The sequence below is a fragment of the Numida meleagris genome, chromosome 4 (genome assembly GCF_002078875.1).
Source record: "Numida meleagris isolate 19003 breed g44 Domestic line chromosome 4, NumMel1.0, whole genome shotgun sequence".
Taxonomy (NCBI): Eukaryota; Metazoa; Chordata; class Aves; order Galliformes; family Numididae; genus Numida; species Numida meleagris.
The window spans coordinates 26,701,649-26,719,328 of record NC_034412.1 but is presented as its reverse complement, the minus strand read 5'-3'; the positions used below and the strand labels follow the sequence as shown (position 1 = coordinate 26,719,328).

Sequence of the window (17,680 nt, the reverse complement as noted above, 5' to 3'; positions counted from 1 at the left end):
GCAGTGATGAAGCTTCACAGTTGAAAAGATGTCATGAAAAATTTGCTGAAGCTTCCAAAAGAATCATGCAGCAGTGACAGCCTGGGATTTCATTTGTGATATAACCAAGAAAAAAGTCAAGAGACTGAGATTTTCAAGCTTGAGACAGTGTTATTTCTCTTTCAGTATATGAAGAGACCTACCCATTTTTAAGCTCTGCCTATTAAGACTAATAATGAAGTAATACGAAAATGGTTGCTTCAGTCGCTGTCTGGAACACCAAAGTTACTTCTAGATTTAAATGATAGCAGCTAATTAAATAAATATAGTGAACTGAAGACAAAAATATTAAAAGCAAAAGCACATTGAGTAAGTTTTCCTCAGTTAACCACTGCCTCTTAGAATGATTTCAGGGAAAAAAATTAGGGAAAAAATAGTAATAAAAAAAGGCAACCATCATTCCCTTTTGGCAAAACTTGGCAGACTGGAGAACGAAGACCTTATTGGTTTTGTTCGACTGTGTAAGGAAAGTGATTAAGCCCAACTTTTCTGGAGGCAACATGAACATAACGTGAGAAGGGGTGGACAACATGAACAGCTAAGGAAGATGACCTCTTTTACAGTCTCTCTTCCTCCTCCAACTGATTTCGGATATCTGTCAAGGAACAGACCAGAAGAGGCCAAGGGGATGTGTGCTCGTTCAGCAAACCTGTTTCTCTATAATCAAGCAGCTGTCAAGGTTACTACTTACTCACTCAATGCCTGCACGCACAGCCGTATACACACTCCTTACTTTGGAAAAGGACGAATAGTTCTGTTCAATGGGACCTTCAAGATACCCTCCTGGAGGTGTTCATGGCCAGGCTGGATGGGGTTTTGAGCAAACTGGTCTAGCAGAAGGTGTCCCAGAACTGCAGGCAATACTCAAGGTGAGGCTACACCAACACTAAATGTAGTGGGATTATCTCCTCTTGTGACTGGCTGGCTGTGCTGTGCTTAGTGCACCCTTAAGGGGGAAGACCTGGAGAACTGTTTCACCTTTTAAGGAAAATCTTGAGAAAAGAAATACATCCATTTTGAAGAATAAATGCCCTTCTGTGACCAGCACTAACAGAAAAATGCAGAATATACAAACATGCAAGAGAAAAATAAGGAAAAAACATCAAGACACTTAGAGTGCAGATCAAAAACAGGGTCGTCTATGCAGTACTTCTAGTTAATAAAGAAAACAGCCAAGCCTTGTTCAAAAATATTCCACTTTTATCACTATTATTATCATAGTCGAAGGGCTAAAGTAAACAGGAAAATTGCAATGAAGAACGTTTATTAGCAAAAATATTCCTTTTTTTACTTTTTAATGTATGAACTGCAAAACACCAAGAACACTGACACTACACCTTTAGTGAAATCACTTGAAAAAGTCCAACAAGCTTGAAAGATTTCCTCCTGTCATTATGAAGGCACAATGGATGAAGCTTTTAGAGAGAAATCACAGCTAGGTGTTTGCTTTTATATTAACTTTCAACTCACTGACTAGAAGGTTACAATATCAATGAACTGCTATGAAATTCAGTCCCTATAACAAATTGTAATATGGATCTGTGCATTATATAATTATTATAATATACATTACAATCAATTTTAACTACTGCAAACATACAAATCTTACATAAATTTAAGGCTGTCCAATTATTTTCTTAAAACTGCACTGCCAAGAGGGCAAATAGCCATGAAAATCCTACACAGATCTTGCTTCAAAGAGGTCCCGTATCAGACTCATGGGAAAACAAAGCTGACATCTTGAGAATATCCCAGTGCTGCAGGCATCCTGGGAGGGTCGTGGAAAGGATGTCACCCATTTCCTTTCCTGCTGGGAGCGTCTGGGGCAGATGGGAGGACACATAGGGCCAATGGGAAGCCCCCAGACTAAGGACAGGATAAGGTAAAGAAAGGCTGACGAAGGAAAGAGACCTCCACCAACACAACAATGCCTTCCCAAGAGAGGGAGGGGAAACAACACAAATTCACAGGCTTAAATCACGCTCTCTAAGCGAGATCATCGGCTGGTGATAAACATGTCAGCAATAGGAAGCATTTAAAAAGCGTATAGGAAGAGATATATGACTTTGCCAAGTCAACACAAGGCAAAAGCAAAGTATTGTTCTTGGCCAACACCGGTCTGCGCACAAGCTACCAACACTCTGCATCCCTTTCCTTTCCTCTGTAGCCACATGACAGTCACTTTGTGAACTGATTTCCTAAAATAAAAGTTCTAGCGTGTAACAGCCTTACTGATGGGCACCCAAAATATATTTTTAGACTTAGGTGAGGCAAAGACAAAGGATTGTTTATTTTGGTAAATAATTCTTACCTTAAAAAGAAGTTCTTTCATGTGCAACATTTGACAAACAAATTTAGTTACAGCATTAATATTTAAAAGGAAATATTCTCAGCTCGACGCTGAAAGCATCTGAAGATTCAGCTTCATGATTTATTCAAAAAAAAGTCTAAAAAGGCCATGAATGTATTTTTACAGCAAACAGCTGTTCTTGAAGCTACAGGCCTAAAGCTTCTTCAAGTAGATGTTCTAACACAAAGTATTCCACAATAAATGCTCCTAGTACTTGATGTCTTTAGGGACATAGGTTATTTTATTAAATACTCTGACATTGTGCAATTACACAGATTTCAATACATCTGCACCAAGTATTTCTTAAATGAGGATTAACTGAAGATTAATTGACAAAATCAGAAAATATTTAAGCACATGACAAAGTATTCTCTTTTTAATTAGGCTTTAAATTAATTTTTTATATGTCAAAAAAGTACATATTCCCCATGTAAATACTTAAAAATCAGTAGTTCTCTCTACCATCCTGATGATTCCATTATTGTAAAAAAAACTTACTACAGGAATCATATACTGGATTGGTAACTATATGAAGCAGTGTTCCTCTGACGTTTCTCCAAAGTATAGCCTTTTGATAGATTGATTTAAATTAAATTTGATTCACCTTTTCAGAAAAACAAATTGCTGTATTTTCCTATTAGAGGACATGGCAAGAACTAAATATATCAAGAGGATGATCTAGACCTCCTCAAATTATTTCATCTCTGATTTGTGATTTAATTTATAGTTATAACAAGCATGTGTATCTCAAAAATTCTAGGCACTCTTGGGATCTGTTTCACTTTAAATGTCTCAAAACTCAGGCTGCTCCAAATGAAGAGCACAGGACTTTGCAACAAGAACCCTCCCTCTGCCAGCAGCAGTATAACAACTTGAAATCTCACCAGTTCAAACCCCCACATCTTTTCCAGGTATCAGGAAAAAAAGCACTACCTGGCTAGCACTAGGTCTCCACAGGGTGGAAAAATTGGGATACACCCCTCAAGTCAGGTCAGCACAGGCTGCTTGCTGAGTATTTTTTCCTCTAAGTACATTTCAGAACTTGAAGCCAACCCATTTCTGAACCGATACATCATCCATAAAAATACTTCACTTTACAAGGCTCTTAATCTATAGTTTTGAAATTCTGATCTAGCTTTTAACCATAATGCCAGCTCAGGGCACCTTTTGTCAACAGATCTTTAAGTAGTGACAAAAAAATCACAGCTGTTGTTCTGCAAATGGCAAAACAGATGCTCAGAAAGGTGAGGTGAGGTGCTGGCATCAGAACCAGAGTTCCTTTGTGCTTTAAGTCCCACCAAAAAGCCCTGCAGAAGAGCCCCACTGGCTCTTCACACTGAAATTCAGGACATTTCCTCTCCAAAAATCACAAAGTGCAAACAAAATTCATGAAGTGGAATCCTGAAACATTGCAAAATGCCACGTATCCCTACATCATAGGGATCATATATCCCTATCCATACATGTGATAAACTAAGGAAATACACATCACTGTGCAGCAGGCTACCTGCTTAGTTTTGCAACATCGTTTCTAGTTAGTAGCAGATAAAACCTTGAAACTACGCTGATTCAAACCAAAATTTGTCTTTTGAATTCTATCAGGCACTTCTTGAGACAAGAACTGACAACATGCAGTAACCCAGATATTGAGCTGTTAACACTGTCAACACCTCCCAACAGGTGCACTCCAGTCTTACCTGGTAGATATCAGAAAGGCTGCTGCTCCCCGAATCACTTGTGATGCTACATCCTGAATGACTGGATGAAACGTGGGTCACCTGTGGGTGGAGACTGTCAGTAAGGTGCAGCTTTGTGAAATCTGCAGGAAGCTACAGGTGGAGCAGAAAAAGCATCATTACAATTGGAAGTAGATACACAGTAAAATGAATTTAAATCATTTACAACATTTAAATCATTGACAACACTTTACTCTCTGCCAGCACCAACTGTACTAAGAAAGCCATTGGGGTTTGAGAATAAAGTATAAACGTTGCAGTTCTACAGTTCAGATTGCTGCAGAGGTCAGCAACATAATGCAGGTGCTGCAAATATAAGAATAGATGCAAAAAAAAGATCTGAAAGTAAACATCAATGAAGCAGTAGCCTTTGTGCCAAAACAATTCATTTTCTTACTATGTGGTTTGGGTAGAATTCAACTTCATATGAATATTACTCTACTTGCAACATCAATGGTTTCCTTTAGACTAGGATTAACAGTGAGTAAAGTCACAGAGTCACAGCAAACGCTCCTCTGAATTTGACCAGATCTTACTTCTGAAGTGGACAGAGTACATTACAGACAAGTAAAGTAAAATCCAAGCCTCTGAACTGTCTGTTCTCTGTCTTCTTTGAGTGAAAGAATACGATGGCAAAAAGGAAACATGGGAAGACCGATACAACAGCAAAGAGGTGCAATCCTGAAATGAGTTTGCTAACGTGCTTTGCTGAAGAAGCAAACAAGACGGTGCATTTGATCTTGTAACAGTCATCCACCAAAGATCTGTGACGTATACTTTACTATTGCTTTACACACACAGCTCCCATCACGACCTGTAAGAACTGTAAACACTGCCAGACTGCAGAAAGGAAACTTCGATAAAAGAAAATATTTACTGTCTAAAGAAACTTTTAAACGCTATTTCAGGAGTAAATATTCCTCTCTCCAAAACGCTTTCATCCCCTTGCTAGCTAATAAAATATTGGTTTGGTATGCAATAAATGCTATAATAGTTGGGGAAAAAAAACACACACAAAGGCTTTTATTCACGTTTTAGTATTTCAACTCAGACAAGGGAGGTACAAGCACATCTCAATAGAGGGTAACGATGTCCAAGGTGGAGTGTACACCCATGTCAGTTATTAATGCTACCTTGGCACAACTACCATTCATCCTGGATAGAAATGGAAATAAGAGCTCATCCAACATTAAGGCAGGAAAGAAAGCTGTTTATCAGTGGTCTTGAGCTCAGCCAAACACATTCATTTTTCACAGTGTCCTTTAAATGTCTAAAAGTCACTAATAACTACATTTATTTTTAATCAATGCAATAACAATTCTTTAAAACCTTACATCAAAGCAAAGCCAGTTAGTATGTTAAAAAGAAAAAGAAATCCATCTATGTTTAGCATAATGGCTTCAATTAGTGTTTTAAGCGAATAGCGAGGATCTTTGTTTTGTTCCTACACAGGCAATAGAGGAGGCAGGAGATTCCACCACAACTGATAAAAAACAAGGCAAATAAAAGCAAGCCTTCTGAATTTTGGCTGTAGACAATCAGCTGAATGTCTGGTGACTACTGGTCTCAGAACAGCTCCCAAAGTCAAAGCCATGCTGCATGTGATGGGCTTGCCAAGTGGTGACAGCAGCAGATCAGAAGCAGGCATTTTACTTAGGGCAACCCAGCCAGTCACTTTGATCTTAATCAAATAGGACTATTCACAAGCAGGAAGCACATGCTCACATCTTTGCAGAATACTACATCTCCGTGCAACATGCCCAAAAGCGACATCCAGTTCAACTGCCCTACCCCCAAACAAGTTAAGGTGAGAAGCTGTGTGAGAAGAAATAAAAGACAGTAAAGAGGTTGAAATATTTCAATTGTGAGCTCAATAAAGAGTGCATGAGAAGTGCATGCATTTCTGTCTTAGTTGCACACTGCTATTTAAATTATCTAACCAGAGCTGTGCACCATGGGAAAAAGCAAAAGTACTGATGACAACAAAAAAAGCATGCATCTACATCTTCAAGATAAGATCTGACAGCCTTTTCTATTGCAGAGGATGACACTGGGTAAACAGTTTTCAGTAAGCAGTGCAAGAATAAAAAGCAGCTTTCAGCACCCTGAGCAGTGCCAGCAACCTGCACAAAGCTGTCTGGCCCAAACCACGGTATTTATACTTAATTTCCTACTTGCAGCAAAGAAGAGAACATGACTCGAAAATAACATCAGGAATCTCCACTGTTATATCCAGTCAAGAAATGACTAGGAACATCAATCCCTGCCTTTGGAAGACATAACAGTTCACTTCACTGCTATGGACCTATTTGCTGTGCTACGGAATATCACTTTATTGTGCTTGTATTCAACTACCATTCCATTCAACAGTTTTAAGACTGTCTTTAGCATTTAGGATCACAGAGTAAAGGTTGATTTGTAGTGTTGTAAGTGCATAAAGGCTAGATACAGCACTTATCCTCCGGATCCTATGGTAATATGAGAAAACCTAAGGGCACACTGCATCCTCCATGTAGCATCAGCTATGAGGGACTTCAGGCACTACCAGTGCCATCAAAGAGCACCTTGTATATTCTGTTCTGTGTTTCTATTAAAAGATGGCTAGTTTTAGGGAGTCCTTCAAAGTAACAAGGGTAAAAATGCAACTTGTGTATTTTGTATAAGTCCTACAACAACACCAAACTATGGCTCTGCTGAAGCCAGCAACTTACAACGACTCTGAACTTTGTTATCTAACACTTGCAGTTACTGTATCAGGATGAACTAGCAGATGGAGTGAAAACATGGCAGACTAATTTACAAAAATAAATGCATAATTCATTCTTCAGTAAACATAATGTCAAAATATTACATGGACACTATATTAAATAATTAACAGTCATTACAAGGACCAGAAAACTGTCCTGCTAACCAATTCCTGAGGACACACTTGGGAAATGAAAAATACTAAGGTATAGCATAGTTGGGAAAAGAAAGTTTAAAACAGTACACATGCTTGTAGCTCTTGGAAAGCGTGCACATATACATGAATGCATTTAATTGGTTTACATGCATGTAGATAAAATGGAGGAGAAAGGATCTGGGAACTCCAAGCATTTACTACTTGAAAATAATAAAACAAAGGAAAAAAACAATTCTGGGAAACTTTCTTAGGGACAAAGTTGTATCTCCACATTGAAACATACAATATCTTAAACCATATCATAACTGTCTATCTTAAAAGCAGCATTTTATTACTTCCACCCTCAAAATGAGTCACCATTCCATGCATACAAAGCTAACAATTACTTTGCTCTGAATGTGTTCCTCCTATTTTAGGAACATCATGACTTTCTCCTACTCTCCAGCATGCCCTTCTGTCTAACAAGAAGCTGTGACTATGTGCCACTACAGTGACTGTGCCAGGTTCAGCCTCCTCCTTGCCAAGCACTTCAGCTCCACCATGTTCTGATGAGAACACCGTTGGGTTCACCCTACCGAACTAACCAGTGCACGATCACAGAATCAAAGGAGTTGGAAGGGACCTCAAGAGATTGAATCCAACCTCCTGGCTAAAGCAGGTTCTCTACAATAGATTGCCCAGGTAGGCATCTGGACACGTCTTGAATATCTCCAGAGAAGGTACACCAGAACACAAATACATTTTTGGAATATTTACTAGGAAATATTTGAAAATATTTAGGTATATAGTAACGAAACATGAAAACAGCAAAATGTGACTGAAGTTGTACTTTCATTTTTTTTTAATTAGTTATTCTGTGGGTTTTTTTTTTTTTCCCATGCAGTTATATGCGGGGAAAAAAAGTACACATGCAATACTGGGAAAGACAGACACAAGAATATAATTTTAAAATACAAGAGGAACTCCAACAACCCACTCATTTTAGAGGAAACCCATCAGTAAGCATTTGATAAACAAGGTCCTCCACTGAAGGCTATTCAGCACTTCATGAAAGACATATAAAGCCACAAAGTGGCTGACTGAAGTACATCCAAAAAAATATGGAATTTAAGAGAGCAACGATGTAACTTCCTTTAAAGCAATACTGATTGTTAATGCTATGGGTAATTAAGTACCCTGAGATAGGCAAAGCAAGTATGGTGGACATCAGACAACATAAAATATCTCCTTTACGACATGCTTCCTATTTCTGACCTTAAAGAAATACAAACATTAATTCTTCACCTCTAAACACATGCATCTCTACACTTATTTTGTATTACCTGTTGCCTAACAAGATAATGTAACAAAAGACACAGCAGTAATATGAAGGACACTAATTCTTGTAATTTTGTGCCATTGCTAAATACACATCTTAAACCTTTTTACTAATGAGAGAATAATAAACACCATCATATACAATAAATACTACGCCTTAGTCTTTCCCATTTCATTCTATTGAAATTGAACATTATACTGTACTACAGTCTAGCCTACAAACCCAGCATACTTTATATCCTATCAGTTCAATAACATCTTACTTCACTATTTTATGAAAATGTTTAATTTTCTATCAAATGCTTGTAAATCTGTTTATGCTTTTTTTTTTATGATACACTCACAGTTGTCATATTTAATGACAGAAGTAAGAAACATTTCTACCAATGTTGAGTATTCATCAGCATGCTACTTACATGCTATTTCAACATAATTTTCTCAAACCAAGAGAGACATCAAAGAAAACTTTTTTATGGTTCAGTAATTTAAAACACAGCAGTCAATATAAGTAATTACAGAATAATAAAGTAACTTCTATTGATTCTGCCTAAGGACATGATGCAAGCTGACATGTCCAGCACAGAGTTAAATTTAAAAAAAAAAAGAGTTCAAGCTATGCACAGTTCAAATTTGGATGCAATTCCCACAGAAGTGGGCTTTCCTTGTATGTAGGGGTGGGATGGAAAATCTGAAGTATCTATGTATTTTCTCTACAAACTTCAGCAGGAGAACAGTTAAGCGATAAAAACAGCAGAAAAGAGAACCTTCTGAGTTGAATGATGAATTCTGTACGTTGTTCACTTGATGCAAAAGTAGCTTGGGCACTTTGAATCTCCATATTTTCCTCAGCCAAATAGACATCTTTGTGTGAAGCAGTGACTCAAAGCTCATGCAGACTTATTCTTAAAAACGTTCTTCATTTCGGGTACAACATGAGATAAAATCCATGTTCTGAAAATACTGCATTTGTGCAACCTGTTAAGCAGACTGTTTACATACAAAGCCCACAGTAGAACCTCTCTAACAACAACAAAAAGCAACACAGAACTGTAAGAATCTTGTAAGGCAAGCTCTTAATATTTTTCCTGCACTAATTATTTTATTTAAGTACTCCTCCACAAAACTATTCAGGGGCTTAAAGCAATGCAACGTGACCTGCTGGTCTCAGGGAGTGAATGAACGAGATGTAGTGTGTGTGGGAACTTAATTTTGTTTCCCTTACAAAACACAACGCCTGCCACTTAATGTACATCTCACAGCTCTCAGCAGCTAATCCTATGAGCATTTAATGCATCAAACGTAATTATCCCTTGCTTGGAGGACTATTGACTTCTGCATAGGGACAGAGGTGGTGAAATGTAAATGGGTATCAGGAGAATGGAGGAAAGCTCTCAGGGACAATCCTGTTCAGAGGAGAAGTACAAAATGCATCATTTACACATGCTCATGCTTCTTTAACTTAACTGCCTTATCTTCTGTAGAACCAGGTCTGTAAGATTAACCTTTTTTTGACAGTATTAGTGCTGCAGATTCAATATAACTTTCTATATTCAAGCATCTTTTGCAGAAAATCTGACATAAGCATTATTGCCTTGGCAAACACATTTATTGGCATCAACTCAAATAACATATAAAAAAAGAAAGAAAAATGTATCATGCAGATATTTATAGTGATTGTGAATCAAGAATACAAACAAAAAAGCGTAGTGGATTTGAACTATATACATTTGAAAAACATATTGAACTGAGGATATATAATTTTCCAAAGTTCTTGTCAGGTTTTTGAGATTCTGAACACAAAGCTCTATAACATTCTACACATTAGCAACAATTCTGCTGTCTGAAGCAGCAATTCTGCACATTCTTTTCATCATCTTCACAAAGGAGGAGGAGATGCGCAATTCTGTCTGCATCTGCAGCTTAATTGCTGCAAGACTTTTGCTCTATTTGCTGATGTTCTCTCCCAAGTGGCACAACTGAAGTGAAACCTTACAGAATGGAGTAGGTAGGATTTGCAGGTCTTACTCCTGGTTTTCCATTAATAGCGTTGAGTATTTCACATTGGTCAATTCTTTGTTTTATAAAGCACCTGAAGTTTACATAGGGTTCTAACTCCTTATCACATTGAACTACTGCTCAGATGGTAAAAAGCAAGATCTCTATTCTAGCATTTCAGGCCTGTGCATGTGTAATGATGCATCAGACAACTTGGAATTACCCTCAGCTAGCATTCCTATTTACAGTCCTGGAGTTTACGCTGCGTACAGCCCACAGCTGCCTACAAGCTAACAGTTTCCCCAAAACACTGAATAAAATTGGGAAGGTATTGTGGAAATAATGAAAACTGACAGCCAAAGAAGCCTCGGCTACAATTGCAGACCACTGTGAGACATCTCAATTTTCACCTGGAATATCTTGAAGGTGGAAGAGTAGAAAAGAAGGGAAAAAAAATCACTAATACCGCAGTGTTTTAATTATCTCCCCTAAAGAAATGTACTGTCTGATCAAAAACCATACTGCTCTGTGGATAAAATGGTGGGGAACTGTACTCATGACCATCGAGCAAAATACTCTAAGTATTTTACAAAACTTATGAGGCTTAGACAGTGGTTAAGCGAGGTCATACAGCAAGAAGTATCCTCATTTTCAGGAATACAAAGGTTTCTGCATTGCTGTGAGCTCAGTTAACAATTCTGAAAGGGAAAGAGGTCACCCAGTGACCAACTGCTCTGACCAATTAATGAGCTCAGCCACTTCACTTCAGCAAAAGCTCCCAGTTATTTAATAGCAGTTGATGTGGAGGACAAAATTAATAAAGCCTGGCTTTGCAGAGATTTGTCTCCTGGGAATAATTGATTTCCATACTAATGTAATACATGTTCCAGTTGATGATATTTCTAAATATTTAGTCTTGTGGCTGCTTTGTCGTTTCATTTGTAAACGTCTGTTGCTGAACTAGAAACTAAATAGCCTACTTTCAGGAGTTCTGAAGATCTGTAAATGCTGAACTCTTTGGCATGGTACACGCAATTGTGAGAGAGGAAGGAACAGACACACCATGGTTACCAACTTTGCTTCCATAGGAAAACAGAAAAACATTTGTGTTTAAGGTTGTAAAACAAAAAAAAGTTCAATAACACTTTACGTGTGTACACATGTTTACAGGAAATGTGAATTCAAACATTTGCAAATGAAATGCTTTAAATCCTGCATAATGTTTTCAATAAATTATGGGGTGCCCAAGTACACCTTGTACTCAGTGTAGGTTTCTTAAGCAGCACTCTAAAATGCATACAAGGGCCATTACACCAGCAGAGGTAAAAATTGAAGGAATGTGCAGACAAGTTTTGTTTTTGGCTTTAAAGCACCACTGAGGTGCTTTAAAAACCACCACAGACAAGTAAAGAGTTGTCAACGGTTTACGGGCGTTAGGCCCGATTCCGTGACAAAGGGGACGGGGGACCCAAGGGCCCACGTCCCGGGAAAAGGGGAAAGGGGAAAAGGGTAGGGAGATGGCCCTGAGAGCAAAGAACAGCGGCAACAATCTGAGGAGAAACAAAGTAATTTACTAAATAAAATATCGGAATGCAAAACAACACACTATAATACAATATAATTACAATTTAAGCTGATAAATCCAACACAGAGAGAGAATGTCCCAAAATCAAGGTAGGCCTTACTCTACTACCGACGATAAGACGGCTGGAGAGCGAGGTGCTGCCAAGACAAGAGACGGCGGAAAAAGGGGCGAGGTCTCGTGATCTGCAAGTTTTTATACTGCGAGCTTTTATCTTTTCCCTCCGGCTGGAAATGGTAACAGAGGAGCAAAGTACCGTGGGGACTGTAGTAGTCCTTCTCTTCTGAGGAACAGGTACGTTCACTACATGATGTTATGATGTGGAGGACCAATAACCGAAAATCATAAAACCATGACAAGAGTCTAGACCAAAGCTAAAAACATCTATCCTAGGCACATTTAAAAATTTTAAAGCAAAGACCTATGAAACGTATGCAATGTCAACAGCTGAAGATTTAATCAGCAGGGCTTTCTTACACCATGTGTTAATTTTGTTTCATACCAAATCACAGAGAAGAATTAAATTAAGGGCAAACCAAGCAATAAATCTTTCCAAACGGGTGGTAAAAAGCACAGAAATTCATAACGATGGAGATGCACCACAAACACACTGGCAAAGCCTGCTGGTACAGCACAAAGAGATAAGGATGGCACAAAGGATAAGCAGGACATGTCCATGAGAGCAAGATGATGCCTACATGGAGTAAGAACTAGTGAGCGTGCTGTAGAAAAGATGCGAGGTCATGCGCTTTGAGAAAAACAAAACAAAACCGTTGCAGCCTGGGAACTTATCTGTCAGAAATGACCGTGAAAAGAATTCCAGTCTGTTAGCTGATTAGGTGACCAAACTGTTTAAGGTGATGCAGCAGAAAAGGAACCCAATGAGATCACTGCATTCATCATCCAGAAGCACATTAGTTTGGGGCTCTTATCCTTGGCTCCAGAAAAGATTTTTCCCTGAAAGATTGCACACATTCCCACCTGCGTGTTTTCAATAAATACGAACTTAAAGTCATACACGTGAAGAGATTCAAAGAACTATCAAAATTATCAAAGGAAGTAGTTTAAGTATAAAAGCACCTCTTCGCATGAGCTGAGAAAGCGTATTATCACTACTAAGAAACAGGAAGGACAAAAATATTTACAAGTAAAAATGCAATACAACTGCAAAAACTAATGAGCAAAAAGTTGAAAGAAAGTCGTTGCGTAGTGAAACACAGATTCTCAAAACCACATTCGACAGGAGCTGTGGTAGAGAAAGTTTCAAACTGAAGCTTGACAAAGTGCTGAGCATGCTGTGCCACCCACTGTGCAATGGCAGTGACCCAGAAAATCCCTTCCAGGGCCTTATCATTCATCCAAGCAGAAAAAGCAGTGGCCAGCTTGGTTTTTCTCACTTTTGCTGAAAAACAGACTAACCAAAGGAGGAAAAGCTCACAAGAGTCAGCATGAATAATGTTATATTTTAGATTTGTATTACTTGCAGCTTCTTAGTAAAGATATGTATTCTGTGAACTTGCAAGGAAAATTTATTTGAAAAATGTATACGTAAATAGTTTTCTACATAAATATGCGAAAACTGGAGATTCCAATTTTGCATTGAGTTATATCTCTATAAAATACCAAATAAAAATATGTTTGATGAAATAGACATGAGAATTCAGAAAAAGTTATATGATGGAGGTTTTCTTGTTTTGTTCTTTTTTTTTTTGCTTTTTAAAATTAATATCTGCAGCCATATCAACACCACTGTTGGCGTTTTAACTAAGAGATTATCTTTGCCTTACAGTTTAGCTCATGAGAAAAAAAAAATCCTAAGATAGCTTTGCTTTTCCATAACTTAGGCAATAGGAGAGAAATGTATAATTTTTCCACATATTCTTCCACTCCAAACAAAAAGTTGTGTATCAATGCTACTTGTTTCCATGTGCTTGCTCTGCAATGGAAGTTTCTTTTATTTTCCTCGTTCATCAGTACAAGATTCGCACTTCTACTTCACCCCCAAAGTAACTGAGGAATTGTAATACTGCAAGATGCATATCTCAATACACAAATGGACCACTAAAACTTTTTAATAAGAATATTATGCTTGTAGTATTTTCTAAGACAGAGCAGAAATGTACATTCACAGAGTTGTATTTTGGAGGTTCCTACCCACATAAAGTGAGCATTCCTAAACAGTGATTGGAAAGAAAATTTTACAAATTGCTTGAAAGAAAGAGAGGCAATTAATTTTGCTTTAGAAAATGAGGATGCTCTTACTTGAGGATTTTTAAAAGAAAGGCTATTGTAGAGCACATTAAAGTAAAGAGAATACCTCTGAGGTTAATGTACAGAGAGTAAGAAGGGTTCGTATTTGCATTATGAAATTAGTATATATAATGTCTCAAGGTTTTTCTGATAATGTAAAAATAGCACAGCAGTAAGACGACTCAGATTATTTTTAAATAAGCTTCTCTCTTCCTGCATGGCTAATGCTGCAAAATCCTAACAATGTTTTTATCTTACCATTGATTTTTAATGCTTCACCAACCTACTAGTCAAATAGCTTTATTACTTATTTTATCATTTTGAAATTATAAGAGTACTTATGCTATGGCAATATAATGGTGGATAATGTTGCAGTAATACCTGCAGCTTTACTGCCTACACTTTGCTTATGCTTTCCTTCCCATGGTATCCAAAGAAAATAATGAAAATGTTTCACACTGACACAAACATTTAGGACTGTATATGGTAACATGCAATCCTAATACCCCTAGAGTTTCTGTTCTGTAAGCACAGAACAAGATTTAAGGTTATTTAAATAACTGCGACTATTTCATGTAAATGGGTAAGAGTCCTCCTTGTGTGATCATAGAAAAGGAGAAAAAAATAAACAACTATTGTTCCTCTTTTTGGAGAATCTCTAGTTAAGTGTAGAAGTGTTCCACTAAACTCAGGACCCCTGTGCAGAGACATATGAGTTTATTTACGCAACTCAGTACAGACCCATCTTGTACATTAAAAGTACTTCCACTGAATTCTGAAACAACCTGCTGCTTTGCTTTGTAGCCAAAGTGTTATTCAATATAGTAATACCAAATGTTAAGTTCAACTAGCCCAGCCTTGCCATAACCTAACGTTTCCAAATACCCATACAAACACATTTACAAGATAAGAGTTTCCCAACAGCCTTTAACACTGCAGCAAAAATTAAAAGGAGCTACGTGGTGCCTGCTGAAACCAGGACCTCTTCAAAGCAAGGAAACAGGCAATTGAAGAATTGTGTTAGTCTACTTAAAATGCTGACATTCAGATGTGGCTCCCAGAAATCTTTGTGTGTCTGTACAGCCATACACACAAACTTTAAATCAGCTCTTGTACTCCTTTCTTAGGAAAACATTATAGTAATAAATAAATGATATCAATCCGTGTAGCAACATACATTCAACTGATACTATGAAGAATTTCAGTGATGCCTATTTAGGAAGAGATGTTTTAAATCAGATTTCCAAACTGCAGAAAAAATAGTAAATATACAAATCAACTGGAAATTTGAGGCAAATGCAGTGAGAACCACAGAAAAATCAAGGTCAGAAAAGACCTCCTAGATCATTCAGTCCAAGCATCCACCTACCACTAATATTTCCCCACTCAACAATGTTAATAAATTTACTCCCATTTAGCAAAGATTAGTTACAGAGACCTAGAAGGTGTGCATGTACATCCCTCGTTTCATTACACCACCTTGTGATAACCAGAGAATTGGAGAGCCAAATTCTAACCACTGATCTCTGACAGTACCTAAATGGTCTCAGCTAAGTGATAGATCTTTTAGTTATTTACTATATTAATCATGTTATCTTTGCATGCTTAAGTGATAACCATTCTTCACTGTTACCACAAAAAAAAAAATGCAGTGGGACACCACTTCCAGACACAGAGTTAATAATTCAAATTACACATTACAAAGGCTCCTAAGTCATTAAATTCATTCATTTTCCTTTTCCTTGTGGTTCATTATAAGTATGGATTTGAGGGGGAAGAAAAACCGATCTTTCTACAGCATATAAAAATCTTTCAAATAAAAACTTCTCTATATTCAACTTCTTCAAAGGCCAAAAAACCCAGCTAACAATCCACTGGCAATGTAGGTCAAAACTGAAAATACAAACACACCAGGAAGGCATCTGGCTCTTTCCTGAGCAACCTAGAATAGAAGAGAGCCTAATGCCTGCCAAGTATTTGAAAGATTTTTTTTTTCCCCTAACTTGCTATCAGGAATAAATTAAGATTTAGAGGCCAAGCTGTATCCTGATCAAGGAAGCAGCAGAGACAGACACCGTACCATGCAAGTTTTGAAGTACTTTTAGCTGCTTATGTGTAGTTTGAGGAATAATAATAATAATAATAATGAGAACAAAAAATGTAGTTGAGTCAACTGAAAAATAGCTTCCACAGTTTGGTTTACATTTCCCAAAATCTAGTCTGATTATTACTTTTGACCACAGCCAAATGCATCCAGCTTTCAAGCACGATGCTCTCCATTACCCTAGTTCCAAGCCATTGATCACACTGCCAAGAGTAAATTTAGGTTCCAGTCCCACAGCCATGTTCCCTTCTCCCACTATGCCCTTGCAGAATATCTCCCACCAGACCTTTCTGACACTCGTGCAACTCCTACTGCATTCAGGAGTTGGCAGGCATGCAGCAGCAGTAGGAATTTAGGAAACAATGCTATAGATGGAGTCCTGAGAACACAATCCAGCTCCCATTCTCTCGACTCTGCAGGAATAATAGCCACACGGTACAGCGAATTCCTATTTTTAACTATAAAGCAAGCCAACATGACTAAAAGCACAAAGGGAGCAGACCTACAAAACAGCACAATGTCATTTCTATGAAATCATTCTTCACAGAAGGGAAAAAAGGCTCTCATCTACTTTTCTTACTTGCAAAAATCACAGTTTGGAGTTGGGCTATAAACTAATACATCCTACCCCAATCAACATCCAAATGACCCAGTGCAAAGCACCTGTGCTTGTAAGAAAGCAAGCTGACAGACTCCACTTTCACAGAGTAAAAGAGACCACAGATTGAGGAACAAGAGCATTGCTTATCGTCTGGGTCGACCATGATGACCCTTCCCAGGCTGCCCATAAACTTCTGAGGATCAGGTAGCTGTAGGTACCAAGAAGATGCACTGCTGCAACCAAACAGCAGTTTGGCTCAATGGGCTCACCTGGACACCAGTACTAAATTATCTACAGGTCAGAATTGCTGCAACCAAACAGCAGTTTGGCTCAATGGGCTCACCTGGACACCAGTACTAAATTATCTACAGGTCAGAAATTACACAGGCCACATGGAGCTTCGTTTTATGATTGCAATAACATTAATTTATTAAAAGATATTAAATGCAGGTATAATAGGATGCAAACAAGTGCAGAGCTTTACAACTCATGAGCTTGTTTTTTCTTTGATTTAGAAAAGAAATTGACTCTTGAATCAAGTCAAGAAACCTGGGCTGAAGAGCGGTGTTAAAACAGTTTTTGTGCTCCCACTCCAAAAGAGAAGTGTCGTGTCCATTATAAGTTATAAAAGCCATGGAGGTATTTATATATTTGAGCACAGAGAGGCATCTTCCCATTAAAGCAAAATGTATGCATTCTGTCAAACAGTTCAAAGATTTCCGTTGTCACTATAGTGCCTAAACTCGCACTCATATACCATGTAAAGAAAATTCAGGATAACATTCCCAACTCAAGGAGGGACAT

The 17,680-nt window shown here is 37.9% G+C and overlaps 1 protein-coding gene across 6 annotated transcripts in view; it reads right to left on the bottom strand.

Annotated features, from left to right (window-relative positions):
* RAPGEF2 (Rap guanine nucleotide exchange factor 2) overlaps positions 1-17,680 on the bottom strand; it is a 179,802-nt gene that overhangs the window by 44,572 nt on the left and 117,550 nt on the right. For 5 of the 6 annotated variants that reach the window (XM_021396687.1, XM_021396683.1, XM_021396684.1 and 2 more), the window contains one exon: positions 4,087-4,218. In XM_021396687.1, coding sequence (XP_021252362.1) covers positions 4,087-4,218 — 132 coding nt within the window. The remainder of the gene's footprint in view (positions 1-4,086; positions 4,219-17,680) is intronic. The other variant, XM_021396685.1, reaches the window with a different exon arrangement.